The sequence below is a fragment of the Mustela lutreola genome, chromosome 4 (genome assembly GCF_030435805.1).
Source record: "Mustela lutreola isolate mMusLut2 chromosome 4, mMusLut2.pri, whole genome shotgun sequence".
NCBI lineage: Eukaryota > Metazoa > Chordata > Mammalia > Carnivora > Mustelidae > Mustela > Mustela lutreola.
The window spans coordinates 13,557,636-13,575,149 of NC_081293.1; the positions used below are offsets into that span (position 1 = coordinate 13,557,636).

The window sequence follows — 17,514 nt, forward strand, 5'->3', positions numbered from 1 at the left end:
AGTCGCAGGATTGAGTCCCATGTCGGGCTCCCTGCTCTTCAGGGAGTCTGCTTCTCCTTCTGCCCTCTCCCTTTCTCCCTGGCTCATGCTCTCTCTTACTCTCTCAAATAAATAAATAAAATCTTAAAAAAAAATTAAGTTGTGTTTTACTCACATGACTCTCTTGTTATAGTATTATAGTATTTTCAGAAAAATTCAGATTTTAATTACTGCCTTTATAAGTTAAAAATCATTTCTTAAAGTCATAGACATTTTTGATGAAAATCTTTCTAAAATGTTTTATACTTAACCTGCTTTGTGAAATTCATAGTAAGTTGAATCAGTCCTCATAATGAACATGAAGTTTTTATAAAATTCATTCATACCTCGAGGGCATGTTAAAATATTGGATACTTGTTTCTATACCAGATACCCAGAAAGGTCCTCATGCTTTAGTAGTTATTTTTGCCTTTTATGGTATTCCCTCCTCCTAGTTTTCAGTGAGTCCTCCTTCCTTTTAAAACTCAAAAGTAGTTTATGTTAATAATATATGCTTATTGTGGAATATTTTATCTTTTCTCATTTTAATTTGCCACCTTCTCTTTGGAATTCTAAGGATAGGAGGATATTTTCCCCTTAACTGAGGATTTCAAGGGGTGCACGACAGCAGTTTGTCTTCAAGTCGGGGTCACTTCTGGCTGTGCACCAGTGTTCTGGATAGTTCTGGGAGTTCGTCGCTACCCAGTTTCAGGGAATCTGACCTGCGGGTGCATGGGGTGTTCACTGTATTACTGAAATACCTACTTACTGAAAACACTGGGAGGAGGGAAGACCGTAAAAGGCAAAAAGAGGCACATATATTCTCTTAAAGAATGTAATTTGAATGCAAGGATGTTAAATTGGTCTGTTCCTGAGGAGATAATGAGCAGTGAGATGACTCATTGTCTTGGAAGGTCCAAGGCAAGTGGCCAGATACAGATGGTGCAAGGCCATGCCGGTTGAGTAGCCCAAGTACCATGTGACAGTTAATGCTTTTTAAGGATTTTTAATTTTTGTTTTCATAAAACTGCTGCTGTTGATAGGTTTGCTCTTTCTTGCCTTCGCAAACTTGTGAAACAAATTTAACATTTGTGTCTCGTCTCCTTTCAGTGTGACAAAATTAGGCAAGAACGAGATGAAGCTGTTAAAAAACTGGAGGAACTTCAGAAAAGTATGTAAGCGTTTCATTGGAATTACTGTAACGCACATAACTATGTTTGGGAATTATGTGGGCAGACACGTCCCCTATGTTTAGTTGCTGCTGCATTGGGCTTCCAAGAAAGCAAGAATTGTCTTCCTATTTGCTGCCCCCTCCCCCCACCAAAAATGTCCTGGCATTACTGTGATTTTCAAACAAATGGAATGAATATTATTGTTTCAATAGTATGTTATTATAAAAGACAGTTTGCACTTGTTATATAAAAAACTTTACTATGCAGAACAGTTAAAGAAGAACTAAAATTACTTGTTATCTTGATTCTTTGAGAAAAGGCAGTGTTAATATTCTATAGTCTTTCTTTCTTGGTCTTTTATCTGTGGGCAGTATTTATGTCCACAAAAAATAAAGTCACGCTTTTCATTCAGTTTTACAACCTGCTTTTTTCAGGGAGTGGTGTATTGTGGTCATCTTTGCATGTCAGTAGAGATGTATTTTTTTTTTTCTGTATTCTCTTACATGATAGTACTCTAATTTATTTGAACATTCTTTCAGTGATAGATGGATTATTTCTGAGTTTTAGATATTCTAAGTAATGCCAAGAATAAGGGTATTCTTATACATCTTCATAGTGGTCTGATTTGTTTCTTACATTAATTCATAGAAAAGGAATTGTAGTTCACAGAACTATCACATTTTTAAGAGTCAGAATGTTTGTAATGGCCTTCTCACCAAGGAATGTTGTATTCCCACAAAAGCTGTAATAATGTGCTAAATGTTTGCTATGGTATTCTTGTATGCCATGCCAATCTGTCATTACCTTGTCCACTAAGATAGAATGTATCTGATCATACTCAGAAGGATCAGAAGGAAATAGGTCATGGGAAAAGGACTAGACTCTAGCAGGAAAAGTTGCCCTTCCCCTTGGAAGCAGGGCCTTTCTCCGTCTTTCTGCAGATGCTGTGTTAGGCTGTTGGATTATATCATAAAGTGTTGACTTGGTAACTATGCAACAGAACATTTTATTCTTGTCGAAGGTTAAACAGGCATGAAAATGGAGCATTATAGTTCATTTCAGTACCCAGTTTATTTCAAGTGTCTGGCTTTAAAAAAGTCTCGGGAATATTGTTGTTGGTACTTTCCTTTGGAGGCCAATATGCTATGACAGAAATATCTCTTACTTGTGAATATACAAACTGCGATTGTGTAGAACTTTCTTGTTCCCTAAGGCGGGATTAATTTGATACTCTTCCACTTTTGCTGACACTGGGTCACACTGACAGAATTATACCATTTACATTGTTACCAATTCATGTTCTCAAATTAATTATTGATAGTGGGTTGGAATGCTGTGTGTAGTAAGAATAGTTCAAGGTTTTATGTTTGGACTTAACATAAAATGCTTTGGTCGGGCAGGTAGTAGGCATTTTGCCTCTTGTGTTCTGCAGAAATGGAAGGAGCTTCTCCCCAAATTAACCTACCTTTAGAGTAACATATAAACGTTCCTCTCCCACTTCCTTTTCCCCTTTCTTTGTCTTTTCCTCTAAATATCTTCGACAGTTTTAAAAATTCACATTTTTCCTTATGAGCAACTCAGAGCCTAAAAGAATCAGCTGAAAGGTTAGTACAATGATCTTTATTGTTGTATGCGTTGAATTTTTGACTATCCTAAGTCTGCTTAATTAATTTAAAGTTTGGATGGCAGGAGAACAGAATGCCGACTCTTTTCTCTGACTCAAAAGAACAGAACGTGGGGACGATGAAAATTCTAAATACTTGTTAAAACATTCTGTCTGGGGTAAATGGTTGATGACTTCTGAACAGGGAGCAGGATTTCGGATTTGGAAGGGAGCACAGCGGTTACCAGCAGGAAAAAGCAGCTGTGCTGTGAATCCACGTAGTCCTGAGCAATTTCTGCATTAGTAAAATTGGGATAAATGACCCTGCCTCCGAGGCTGTTCAAGGAACAAATGAGATAATTCATGGAGAAAGTGCTGAACACAGTGCCTGGTGTTAGAGTTTAAGTGCTCAGTCAACGTGCGCTGCTGCCACCGCCATCTCGTTGACTGTCCCGTCCAGAGCCCGAGCCCCTTCGGCATGAAGAGTCCATGAGCCTGCTCACGGGTTCATTTGCAGAGCCTGGTCTTGGCGCTTGGACAGCCCTGGGGAAATATCTTCGGGTGCTAAGTTGAAATCTGCCTGCCTGTCATGTATACCTAATGAGGCCCAGATCTCAGAGTGAGGGAAGAGCCCCGTTAAGCCGAAGGGCTGTGCTCACCTCGCTGGTTGTGCTCTTCTTAGCCGGTTTCGTCCGTATTTCCCCGCCATTTTTGGCCTCCATCAGCTCTGCCCGAGCCTTCCTCCTGTCTTCCTGCACAAAGAGCCCCGCTGCAGAGCAAAGATTCATGTGAATCTGTCCCTAGGAAGACAGATTCACGTGAGAGAAGAAGTCACTCAAGGCCTTTCCAGTCCTTCAGCCAGAACCTGAGAGCCTTTGCGGTGTGTGAGGACACACCCATGTCCCCCGCACGCCTGCCAGCTCTCCTCCGTGTTTGCACACGCGTGAAGACCTGTCAGACGATCTCACATCGCTGGCGAGTAGACGGTATGTCTCCACATGAGCTGCAGAGACGTCCTGCATCTAGGCGTTGCTGAGAGTTGGCTGGATGGAGAGGAGTTGCGCTCACGTCAATCCCACGCGTGGTATCACATTTGAATACAAGTTAGAAAGACATCTAGAAAATCAGAGTCCTCTAGAAGTTGGTTTAGCTGGGCTTTACACGTTAGGACTGTATTTTGGGATGTATGTTACTTGACTTTTTTGGGCTTCAGTGTTCTCCAGTAAGAAATTGCTGTGATATTACATACCTACCTCGTAAGACTGACGTGAGGAATCCTGACAGAGCACATCGGGTTTAGCACAGGCTGGACACAGAGTTGGCCCAACAGTCAGTGATAGCGGTTGTGTCCGAAGCAGTTCTGTTCTAGAGAGAACATTCTTGTAAAGGGGTGTTCCCAGACGAACATAGGCCTGATAGATTTTTCCAGTCACAAACACAAACACAAATGTGACTATGTAGCACATACCCAGCAGTATGTCAGGTGCAGGACGGTCAGACATGAGTAAAGCTGTGATGCTTGAAGTTAATAGAAGACAAAAACAAGTCAAAAAGATAAAGTCCCAGTTGCCCCCCATTCTGTGATGGCAAGTATGTCAGGGTGCTTTGCGGTCGTGAAGAGGAAAAATAGACTTTGCTGGTTCAATTGGACGGGTGGAAGCACTCATGGATGCCCTTTCAGGTTATGCTTCTGAGTTGTGAGAGTCACTAAAAACAACTCTGATTATGGAAAAGATCAAGCTTATATAAAACTAAGAAAATAATGCAGTGAAGCCCCATGGGTTCATCATCAGCTTCAACAACTACCAGCCCGTGGCCAGGCATTTCATCGCTGTCCACGCATGCATTCTCACCGACCTCAGATCATTTTGAAATGAATTCAGTCATCATATCATTTCATTTCATCATATCATTTAATGATAATTTTATCGTAAATAAATATAACAATTTCAATACGTGTTTCTAAAAGTCTAGAATTCATCTTTCTTCTTTTTGAACCCTTCCTGTCATCCACATCAGAGCTATGTTAGGTGTAGTGGTCATTCCTGGTCTGGGTGTTAGGAGACAAGCCTGAATTTGGCAACATAGAGCCAGTCACTAAATGAACAAATGAAAGGTTTGGTTTTCTTTTTGTTTTTTTTTAAAAACTTTGATCCTTTGGAAGTTGCAAATAAAATTACATATTGCAAAAACGTCTGTTTTGTGTCATGTAATCTGACTTGTAGTTTTGGAAATGAGGTCTGCTTTTTAAAGATATAAATGCCCTCTGAAACATGTTCTTTTCTTTTAAATATAGAAAGTGAATAGGTGGGTGTCTTTACTCCCCACTTAGCATTGAGATAATTTTTTAAACTAGAAATCAAAGCACTACTTTTGATTTCTACTGTTCTCTCTTAGAGGAAGAGAGAAAAAAAACCTATCTGATGGGCCTGCTGTATGAGAATTGGAGAAAATTGTGGCTAGTGCTGCCTATGTAAGTTTATCAAGTTAAGTTACAGGGCAGCTTTTTACAAAATGTTCAGAAAATAAGTGTGAGTGTGTGTGTGTGTGTGTGTGTGTGTGTGTGTGTGTGTGTGTTTCTTTTTGCTGGGCCTAAACCTTGCTATGTGGAATGATTTTTCCTTACTCTTCCATGAGCAAGAATGTTATTGAATAAAAAGTCAAATTCCTATGAAACATGCAGAGTGTTTATGTTTTTGTTATGATGGTGGAAATACCAGATTGTGGCAGAAGAAGTCAAGTAGTTAAGGCTAAAAATTCAAAGTAATATTTGATGTTGTAAAAATTGTATAGGTTTCTTTTCTCTTTCCTTCACATTTTTGAAGAACCTACCTTGTAAACATAGTGATAAAATGCCAAGAATATTAGGATTTTAAGGAAATAATAGAGCCTATTATTTAAACTACAATATAAAAGGCAATTATATTGATGAAGAGCTACATGGGCTTTGTGTGTGTGAATAAACTTGGCCTGTGTTCAGCTTCTATTTGTTCTTCTGGCATAAACACATATTGTGTGTGATTCCAGTTTAATGGGGACCCGTTTGTATGCCAAGCAGCTGCATTTTAGGACCTATTGCGTGATTTCATAGCTCTCTGAAAATTGGTTCTATTCAGAACAAGAGATAGAAGAGGAGAGGGGGGTGGTGTGGAAGGGGGGGCAGAGCCTCAACACACAATCATTTCTTTTCAATTGGAGCCAGAAAGGTTGATGACAACATGACCATTGTGTTATAATGATAAGACCACTAAGGCATCTGTACCTCTCATCAAGGCTTTCACACAACAGCAGATACAATTTAATTCACTGCTCTGTCAGCAGTGCTGATACCATTATGCCGTCTGTCTCCACAGTTATAATCACTGTCCTCTGAGAAATGCAGTTGAAATGATCTTGAGCAGTCAAAGAAACTCTCAATTAAGGCTGCCACTTCCAATGTGTCAGATTGTGTCTTATGCACTTGGTACAATTTTCACTTCCAATCCTGTTTATTTACAATGTCTACCAGTAATTACGCTTAACGTGTCATTTAGTGAGGGGGGCCCCTGCCAAGCCGATTGTTGGGTGCTGCTGTACCATTGAGTGGGAGTTTCTCGAAGTCAATGCCATCAGCAGCTTTTAGGCCCTGATGGGATGCAGTAGTAATGTTGATAATGCAAGTATCGTGCTCATCAAGTCATAATTAGATGCCACTCAAATGTGCCACTTGTAATAACAGTGTTGATTCATGTTTTTCTCGGTGACTGCAACTACTAATTAGTTAAGTGGTTTTTGGTTGGCCTGCATTTGCTGCAGATTATTATTACCCCTGAAAAAATGTCAAGGTTAGAGATGTTTCTGGCCATTTAGTGCTGCTTTATGAATTTGAATATTAACATAATAAGAACTTTGGACAGACTTAGGAAGTAATACATTTTTGTATTTAATTTGGAGAGAAATTTTTTTCCCCTGAGTTTAATCATAATTGCAGGTTAATTAAGCTTAAATGAAGCAAAAGTAATCTCTCTTTGTGTTATGTGAGCCCCAGTGCTTTTTGCCTAACTTCATTGGGTTTCACATTTGGGTGTACTTCATTTTTCTTTTTTAAGCCAAACACATGTCAATAAGTATACACGTCCACAGTGAGGTTTAAGATGCTGAGCATTTTCTTTTAACTAAAAATGTTGGGGAAAGGAATTGGCACTTTTCTCTCAGATGATCTTCGAAGTATAATTCAGGTTCTAAATTACTTTGTACCTTTGAATCTCAATCTGTATAAACCAGCTACTGAAAGAGCCTGAAAATTACTATTTTTCAAGCATTGGTAAAGTGTCCAGTAAAATTGCATTTTTCTTCCAATCTTCCTGACAGTCTGTGATGCAAGAAGGCTCCACGTTCATCGTCATCGAGTACATAACTGGGGTTGCTGTACTTTTCTGCCCCGGAGTTTATTAAATCACAGTAACTACTTTGTCTCTCATAGAGAAGGCTGTTGCATGCTGACCTGAGCTCAATTGCCACCTTGTTATTCTGGTGAAGGAGATCAAGTTAAGATTTAATTTTAAAAATTTCTTGCTAGCTGATTTTCCTTCTTAGATCCAGGGGTTTGTCTCGCTAAGAAAAGGAAACCACGTTTGCCACTTTTCATTGAGGAGAGATTCTTTCGTCTAAGTTAGTGGACGTGTCTAAGACTCTGTGTACAGCTGCATAGAATAAAGACACTTAAAGGCAGCCTAACTAGCTTTCTTAAAAATGTGTGCATTGGAAATGAAGGCTCTTCATTGCGTTTTTTCCCCCTCCACGTCCAAATATTAGCTAAGATTTAATCAGGGCGGCAGCTTCAAGACTGTTTTTTTGTTTGTTTGTTTGTTTTTTGTTTTTTTGTTTTTCCCTCCTCCATACCCGATGAAGGCCTGGCGAGCTAAAGAAGTGAAGTATTCTGAGTCATGGGACACAACGTGTGGGCTTCTGGAATCGCTGACTAATCTCTGAATGCTGAGACTTTTTTCCCCCTCATTCCTAGTTTCTCACATGGTTATAGAGGAAGTCAATTTTATGCAGAACCATCTTGAAATAGAGAAGACTTGTCGAGAGAGTGCTGAGGCTCTGGCGACAAAGGTGAGACTCTTCAAATGAGGGAATTCTACCTGTGCCTTTTAAGTTCAACTTCTTTTCTGATGAGTGAGTGGCCTCTTACCTGCTTTTGCTTGTCTAGTCCCATTGCCTCTGCTCTGATGAGGAGAAGTGTCGTAAAGTGCTGTAAATTATCAAAGCCCTGGAATAGGGTTATGTAAATATCTTAATGCCTAGGTTCTTTCCATTGTAAAAGGGGCATTTACATGTGTGTATTTCAGCATTGGTGCTTTCTGCCTCTAAAAAATGGCCCAGAGTCCATCTTTCAACTGGACTTTCTTAATGTCTGAGCATTGGGTGAAAACATTCGCCAAGTTTAAAATGAGCCTGGTGTGGCATAAAGGGGGCAATGAGTGTTTCACATTTGATTTAGATGAAAAAGTCAGCCTCCAGCCTTACATTTCAGGTGATTATTTGTGAAAGCAGAGTGAGGGCATGCTAAAGGTGACCTCCAGTGCTCCACTGATTGCTTCTCGCTGATGAATTTACCAAGAGTGTAATTTTCTATATTCTGTCTCATCAGAAGTACATTATTATTAAAGAATGTTTTTTTTTTTATCTCTGTCTTACGTATTTTGGGTCGGGTAAAATGCATCTGAACCACTTCATCAGAAAATGGATTACAGCAATTTTTAACCAAAATCATTAGTAATGCCGGTTGTGTGCCTTTCTCTCTTCCCCATCACCTCCCTCCAAAGTATGTCTTTGGATGTCACTGAAAGTCTTCAAATCAATCAGCCAGTCTGTCTATGTATCTCTCTGTTTAATTTGTGTGCATTAGCAGTGTGCTTGCTGGAGGTATTTGCTTAATTGTTTGTGTAATGACACTACATTAGAATTCATAAGATAATACAGTCAGAACCCAAGAATATAAACATGTACATGCAACTTCTCTTCTGTTATTCCTTTGAAGAATACACAGCACTATGGGCCATTGCTTTAAAAACAGTGATCGCATGGGTGCTTTCCTATCATTTCTTCTGCGCTACCCTTCATTAAGTGTTCACTGGTCTGCAAAACTGGGTGAATCCTCTTTTTTTTTTTTTTTTAAAGATTTATTTATTTATTTGACAGACAGAGGTCACAAGTAGGCAGAGAGGCAGGCAGAGACAGAGAGAGGGGGAAACAGGCTCCCCGCCGAGCAGAGAGCCGGATGCGGGGCCCTATCCCAGGACCCTGGGATCATGACCCGAGCCAAAGGCAGAGGCGAATCCTCTTTTTCATATCCTTTATTCCTTCTTTGGGAACAGATAGAAAAAAAAAATGTCTTGGGAGCATACTAACTGCTCTGAACCTCGCAGTAGCTAAAGATAGTCCTTGGATTTTCTCTTGCTATCCATAAGTATCCCTGTTGCCAGTAATACATTGCAAAATGAGAACACAGACTACCTCGCAGGACTGGCAGAATTAATGGAAAGCAACAATTTGGGAGTTTTATTCCCAGTGATGTCATTTTGGGCATATGTGACTTTGGGCAAGTTACTAGTTCTGGTCTCTGGACTGCTGTGTCTCCTCTCAAATGACAGGATGGACTAGAGTTAGGACGGCAGGGAGAAAGGGACAGACTTCCCTTTTTTCATGATGCACTCTACTCACAGGTCTGTGTAAACCCTTTTAAAAAAAATGATTTGAGCCCTCCCCCCCCTTTTTTAACAGGTGACTTTGAGCAAGAGAATGAACCTCTCTGGGGTTCTACAGTTGCCTTGTCCCAAGTGTCAGGGTGGACCAGCATTGATTTCTTAAGAATATCCTAGACCCACTGATGCTGGGAATGTGCCCCAGGCCAGGTGTGTGCTGAGAAAGCTGCCAGGGGACTGTTGTCTTCGTCCGTCCCTGTTTATGAACCACTGTATTACTAATCTCAAAGGTCAGTTTTATAATTTAGTCTTGACAAGAGGATCCTTCACTTACAGGTTTTGTCCTCTTCATGAAGTCTTTCAAAGTGGCCATACGGTTTCTTTCTGAGGCTACAATGTTGCCTTGTGGGACTTGGAATAAAAATAGGTCAGAAAGCCTATAGATGTTCATTGGATCTGGAAGATACTACAGCTTTGAATGCAAAGTCTGGAAGCTTCATTATATGAATGATCAATAAGTAGCACATCCTGGGGCACCCTGGGTGGCTCAGTGGGTTAAAGCCTCTGCCTTCGGCTCAGGTCATGATCTCAGGGTCCTGGGATCAAGCCCCGCATTGGAATCTCTGCTCAGCAGGGAGCCTGCTTCCCTCTCTCTCTCTGCCTGCTTCTCTGCCTACTCTTGATCTCTCTCTGTGAAATAAAATCTTTAAAAAAAAAAAAAAAAGTAGCACATCCTGATTTAGGTATCCCAATTGTCATTTTTGAAAGTAGACTCCATTTTTAAAGCAACAAAGTTTCTGTAAATTTCTTCTTATTTTTCTAAATCTTGGCTCTCAAATTAATGACAAATGGGATGTTCTTAAGATGCAATTTGCATAATTTTCTTAAAAGCAAGGGTGGATGCTTCGGTAAAATGTGTAGGTTAAACCAATAAATGTAGACCAATTATTTAAACCATATGGTCCAAATCTGCTTAACTTGCTTACTTTGTATCTTTAAATATTCATTAAGCTGCACCCAATATAAAAACTATTTAAATTTGAACATAGTAGAAGATTCTGCTACTATAGGTTTATAAAAGATTTATTTTTGCTTTGTGACTTAGAATCATTCCAAAAGACAGTATGCTGTTAATATATAACTTGATGAATAATAACCTCAGTGAAATTGCTTTGCCAAAATTTGTGAATTCAGAGTTTTCAAAAATATCCAGTTAGTATGGTCATGAGATCTTTATGTACATAAATCTTGTGTTTCTTCCTTCAGAATGTGAGAATGATGTTACAGAGAAATTTGCTTATGGCTTTTATTTTTTATTTTTATTTTTATTTTTTTAAAAGAGTAGTCTCCACACCCATCATGGGGCTTAAGCTCATGACCCTGAGATCAAGAGTCACATGCTCTACCAAATGAGCCAGCCAGGTGCCCGGTGTGTGGCTTTTTTCTTGAGTTAGTAACTTTGTTGAAGAGAGTAGTTGTATTATAGCCACATAGTGCTGGCAGATTCTGATTCCTGGCTTGATAGAAAGAGGCATTAAACTCTTGAGGGTAGAACAATTAATGAACAAGTTATTAAGTATTATTGTGACAGTGGCCCAGGACTGAGCCTCTTAAACACCAGATAACAAAAATTCGTGTTTTTGTGCTTTCATGAGGATCCTGGAAGAAGAGAAAATTGCACAGATGTCTATGTTGGTTGAAAAAAACTAGCTGATAAAGTATTCCCAAAGAAAAATCAGACACACACCCCAAACACCTTTTGTTCCTATCAGGAGCAAACACTGGCTTTTTCCTGCATGTCCGTCACTGTGTGAAGCGCTTCCTGTGTAATGTCTCACTCAGTGCGCACGTTATGGGGCAGAGGCTATTTTTACCCTTAGTTCGTGGAGGAGGAGACCACTGCTGTGAAAGGTGAAGTTATTCTAGGAGCAGAGACATTGGATTATAGAGCAGGATTCTTGCCTCTGGTTTTATAGAAACAGATACAGAAGTGTTTCCTTTCTCTGTGTCAAAGATTCTTCGTAGTGATGCGCAACAGAATCACCTGGGGCCCTGAGAGGGTGCTCTGCGGGGTTCCACCGCCAGAGAGTTGGGTCTGTGAGAGAGCCTGTGCTCTGGGATTGTGTAAAAGCTCTCTGGAGGTTCTAATGTGGCGTGCTGCAAACCATTAGTTTAAGTATTACTAGGGGACAGAATTACAAATGAAGGCTTGACTGTTTTCACTTTTTCCTTCAATTTTGATTTTTTTTCCCGCCATTCGGAGAAGATGGCACCATCTGAGTATCAGGCAGGATCCTTGAGCCGCTCGTGCCCGCTGTAGCACCTGTGGTACCAGGAACCCACAGCAGGCTTTACGAGAATGTTTTATCCTAGGGGAGAGAGGCTTAGAGATCATGGGCTCCTGTCTTATCCCTGATCCTCTAATGGACTGTCGGGAGCTAGAAGCTGGAGCTGTGGGCTGGGCACAGGGAAGAAAGGGGCTGTGTGAGATTCCCTGAGTAGAGCTCAGGAGGCTTCCCAGGGGGAAGCTTTGGAAGGGTTCAGAGGGCTGGGAAACCTCTTGGGCCCACATCAGGCTACTTGGGATATAGTTAGATTCAGTGTTCTTGGGGTGAGAATCAGATCTCCCTGTTTGAAATGGTCTGGACTTTTTCCTGAGGGAAGCCCTAAAGGGCCTTGATTATGATCACAAATGAAGGACCAAAGCTGGGCCAGTACCAGCATGACTTACTCTGATGTAAAGCTGTAGTAGAGAAGGTAGTTATTAGCTTTCCAATGAGTTGGGTTTCTGTTTCTATTTATTTCCAGTGTCAGTTATTTAATTCAGAACTTGTCTTGGTCGCCATTAGCCCTGAGTGAAAGAAGAGAGGTTGCATTTCTATATGTGCATGTGTTCATAGGAGACCTTTTATTTTTTAGTCTTCAGAAGAGAAAACATAAGGAAACCATGCTTTCCTTCTATGGGCTTTGGACCACGTTGAGTCTTTGTGCTTCGCACTAAAACCGGTACGCACATAAACAAGGGAACCGAAGAAGACGATGGTAGTTGAGCGACTGAAACTAAAGAACAATTCATTTCTGCAAAGGGAATAACAAATACATTAATTAATTAAGATTTCTTCTCTTTGCTGTGAACTATAACTCTTTTTATAGAGAGAACAGAAACATACCTTGTACTTTCTTCCACTGTCAAAAGAAAAAAAAGTAGGAATTTGTTAGTGAGGGATATTGGGGAATCCAATGGCATCCATGAGCTAGGAGCATTTTGAGAATAGACCAGAGAGAGTCCTGTGGGAAACCCATCTCCATTATTTTTCTCTGTGTGTCTCTACACACCAGCTCCGTTTGGGGCTTTGCTGTGGACTCCCTTCCTCTGTTTCTCAGTTCAGTAGTGAATCATGTTTGCCTACAGCGTCTGTATATCTGGACACATGGACGGAAACTCATCTCTGTTCTAGCCTCCAAATTTCTAGAGGAGGGATTCGCCTGACCACGCTTAGGCGCACGTGCCTGATCCCCGGACTGATTAGCTTCAGCCAAAGGGATGGGGTGTTCTCTGGGGGAACACAGTTGTTCCCAAAGGAATGCTGTGGAACAATGAAGAGGAGTAGCAGGTGTTCAGAGAAGAGGGAGGGCTGGGCTAACAAACATTTGAAGGGTGGGCACAACAGCAAAGAAAACATTTTCTTGAAATGAAGTGCCTTAATTAGGACTATTAAGGATGGAATAAGTTGAAATTTGAGTAAATCTAAGTATATAAATCTATACTGGTATCTTGTCTTAATAATTCTTATGTCATCAGTTAGAACTAGCATTTCCCCATGCTGCTGGCTGTAATCCAGGTGTCAGGTCTTAACTTTAGTTAGTTTAATACTAAAAAGTATAAATAAAACCTTACTTCATGAATCTTCTAATTGTTAGTTCATGCTGTGGGTGTTGATGAATATGTAAGACAGAAATACACTCAATCTGTCTATTGTTTAAAAATGCAAGACATTCATTTGACTGCTGTTAAAATGACTGTTTTTATATTTTGCCTTAGCTAAATAAAGAAAATAAAACATTGAAAAGAATCAGCATGTTGTACATGGCCAAGCTAGGACCAGATGTAATCACCGAGGAGATCAACATTGATGACGAAGATGTCAGCACAGACCCAGAAGGCACCGCGGAGACCTGTGTCTCTGTACAGTGTCAGAAGCAGATCAAAGGTGGGATGCTTGCACTGGGCACATTTTGGATAATGTTTCTTAGCACTGGGTGCCCATTGGAATCACCTGAGAACCTTAGAACTTGGGTCCTGCTTCAAAAAGTTTCAGATTTAAATGTCCCAGAGAGCAGCCTGGTTGAGAATCATGATACGATGTGATGTTGGTGCATTGTGAGTCACTTTCTCATTTGCGATTACACACTTTTGAAAGTGTTGTCTTGATGGAAACAGCCAGCTTGTAAAAATTCTTAAAAATATGGACTACACATTGAGATAATTTTGTTAAGTGAAAGAATGGATAAAAATATATGTAGCCCATGCCTCCCATTTGTCTGGTTCTTTTTTGGACTCTTTCGGGAGGATTCCTCCCCAGATGGCTTAAGTCTCTGCCCTCAAAGGACTTCTCATCTGATTGAGGCACTGAGCTGTAAGCAATCTGCAGTGTTCAACTTAGACACGGTTAGACCACTCACTGTGGCAGTCAGCGGCACGTAGAATATCACATGGAACCTCTATTAAATACACTTTAATTTTATTCTTGATTGTATATACATCTGATTATATGTACACACTGTTTATGTTACAGATGGAGAAGAGCAGTCCGGGGCTCAGTGACTTTTCGGGTATTTTAGCATCAGGCGCATGCGAAAAGCAATACTTACTAGCATGTTGGGTTGGATAAAACTGCAGTTGGAAGGAGGGGGAAGGGGGATACAGACAGCCCTTGTTACCTGACTGTCCGCCCCGGACCGAAGACAAACTAATATTTGTGTGGGTGGGGAGGGAGTAGTTTACAGGATTTTCTTCTGTTCATGATTCGTCTCTCCTCTTAGGTCTGAGACAGTATAGTCTCTCGTTCCTCCTTCAACATGACCCAGCCAGTGGAGAAAGAGGTTTCGAAATAAGATCTGAGAACTCTTCCAGGCTGGTCTCCTGTAAAATCTTGATTCAATTTATAAATAACTCCAGAGAAGGTTTTTAATTAAAAGCAATTAAAACCTGAGTAGCAAACCTGGAGGCCTTGGATATCCATTTAAGGACTGACTCTGTGCTAATATGTGTATTTGTATATATATATATATATATATATATATATATATATATATATATTTTAAAAAGATTTATTTGAGAGAGAGAGAGAAAGGAGAGGCAAAGGGAGAGGGAGAGAGAGAATCCTCAAGCAGACTCCCAGCTGAATGCAGAGCCTGACTTGGTGGGATCCTGACTTGGTGGGATCCCAGGACCCTGACATCACGAGCTGATCTCAGGCCGAAGTCAAGAGTCGGGCGCTCCACCAAACTGAGCCACCTAGTCGCCCCTCTTGTGTACTTTTTTACTGTTGAGTGGTGGGAGTAACTTTCGTCTACTACCAGAAGCTTTTGCATTTCATGGTTGCTAATAGTTTCATTTTGGTAATACAGTTTTCATTAAATTCCAATAAGAAGAACTAGGAAATAAATTAAGAAACAAAGCACCAACAACTCTGGAGAGAAAATTACTAGAATTAACCCTTTTGCAAATAGGTTATATTTTGAGTCCATTCAAATAACGTTTGAGGGCTATAAATTGGCAGCAGGTCAGGATTTTTTTCTGCAAATCAAAATCTGCAAATTATCAACTGCCCCATTGTTTGTTATATTTTATTGTGACAAGAGCCCATGGCCATTTTAAAATAAAAAGGAAATTAGTAATATGCCTTAATTTGTTTTGCTGAAATCTTAAAACATTTACTTCTAAAATGCCAGATAGTTTCCTAAAATGTGGGCTGATAGCATGCAAAGAAAACATGATCTGGTACATTTAATAACACAGTGAGATTGCGTGGTATAAAATGATTAATAACTGTGGCTGCATACAGGGGCAAAGAAGTGAGATTTCCACCATTCTCTGCTTTATTTGCATTCTATTTGTTAAGTAACCTTGATTGTAAGCTACATATGGACTGGCATTTTCAGTTCTTTTGACAAGATTAATGTCTTTTAAGATAAATTTAGAAGTTACTACACCCGAAACTAATGTTGTACTCTAAGTTCGCTAATTGAATTTAAATTAAAAATTTAAAAAGTAAGTTTGCTTATATTGTTTTCCTCCCCTTGTTTTTTTCTTTAAAAATGCAGAACTTCGAGATCAAATTGTATCTGTTCAGGAAGAGAAGAAGATACTAGCAATTGAATTGGAAAATCTCAAGAGCAAACTTGCAGAAGTAATTGAAGAAGTATGTATCTTGGGCCTGAAAAGCAAGACTTTTGGTGTTTTTAGGGTGTTTGGCTAAGTTAAAAACTTGCTGTTGGAAGTTGATTTCAGGCACGAGAACCATGTACCAGTTCTGACCTTCTCTTCTCCCCTCCGTTTCAAATATACGGAAAGGTGTAGAAAATAAGATCGTGAACATTCGTATACTCACTACCCAGCTCAGTAAATCAGCGAAATATCAATGAAGTATCGCGGTTGTCCCCGTATTTCACTATGGGAGGCAGATTTGTAAGAACGCTCTCTGCAATTTAAGTCATCTGCTTTATTACTGCTGGGGAAGAAGTATTTGGCTTCGCCATCAGATGGTTTGGCTCAGTTGGGAAGGGCTGTCTTCTTGGGTACCAGCAGCATAAGCATAGATGTCAGAATGGGATCAAAGTGGGTGCTTCAAAAATCTTTTTATTTTTCCTTTTGAATGGTCTTTAAGAACAAGAGCACATAATTGCCTTTCTGTGCATGGTGCTTCAGAGAACTGCCTTTGCAGTCATGATTTAACTGGTGTCCGTGGTTCCCAGATTCTACAGCCCAAGCTTCTAGACCCATCCCTCAGGTGGCTTATGGGTAATGCTGAGGCCTTGAGGCTTCGATCCCTTCAGTAGGCAACCTTACCCAGCTACCTCAGTTTGCATACGTATCTCACAGTTTTCCTAAGGGCCAGGATGCGAGAAAGGTTGGGAGGTGGTGTCCACCAACGTCAGCCTCGCATTTACTTAGCGTTACGGAACATGCTGAGGCATGGGAAGGATGATGCTGTTTTGGAAGTGGCGTTCCTGGGGAGAGTACACCGGCTACTAATTCAGACCAAAACCAAAAACGGAGCTTACGCTAAAAGCATCCAGTTCACAGGCTCTCTGGTGTGCCGATGGATTCAGAGTCCTTTTCCAGGACCATTATCTTAGTTTCTTTCTTGTCTGAAACCACAGGAGAGAGACAGACATGTTTTGATGCACTCTCTTCCTCAATTATGATGATTTACTGATGATCCTGTCCCCCTCCCATTTAGAGGTATTATTGGAAATCCTTTCAGAAGTTCCTTTTATTACGACTATTTCAGACATGTGAAGAGTATAAAAAACAAAATAAGGAACACCCATATGTCTACTACCTAGTTTAATACGTAGTCTTGATAACCCCAGTGTCTCTCTCCCTGACTGTATTCCCCTCACTCCATGCCCTGTTCCCCTACACAGCCATTATTCTGAATTTGGCTTTTATCATTCCAGTGCGTGTGTGTGTGTGTGTGTGTGTGTGTGTGTGTGTGTGTGTGTGTGTATTTATTTATTTATTTTGCTACAATACATAGGATTTTGAGTGTTTCTAAATAATGTAAATGTACCTGCTTTTTATTTTTTTAATTTCTATTTTAAGTAGGCTCTGTGCCCAGTGTGGGGGTTAAACTCACAATCCTGAGATCAGGAGTCAGATGCTTCACTGACTGAGCCAGCCAGGCACTCCTGTACCTGCTTTATAAAATTCAATGTAGTGCATTTGAGACTTGCCCACTTTGATACACCTAACTTCACATTCTTTTTTTAAAATGGTCCCTTCATAGTCTCTTCCCATTGATGT

General features: G+C 40.3%; 1 protein-coding gene across 3 annotated transcripts in view; it reads left to right on the top strand.

The window, feature by feature from the left end:
* The window catches only part of SHTN1 (shootin 1), a 103,136-nt gene that overhangs the window by 30,507 nt on the left and 55,115 nt on the right, over nucleotides 1–17,514 (top strand). For 2 of the 3 annotated variants that reach the window (XM_059173072.1, XM_059173070.1), the window contains exons 3-6: nucleotides 1,129–1,189; nucleotides 7,796–7,890; nucleotides 13,525–13,693; nucleotides 15,810–15,907. In XM_059173072.1, the coding sequence (XP_059029055.1) occupies nucleotides 1,129–1,189; nucleotides 7,796–7,890; nucleotides 13,525–13,693; nucleotides 15,810–15,907 (423 nt within the window). The remainder of the gene's footprint in view (nucleotides 1–1,128; nucleotides 1,190–7,795; nucleotides 7,891–13,524; nucleotides 13,694–15,809; nucleotides 15,908–17,514) is intronic. The other variant, XM_059173071.1, reaches the window with a different exon arrangement.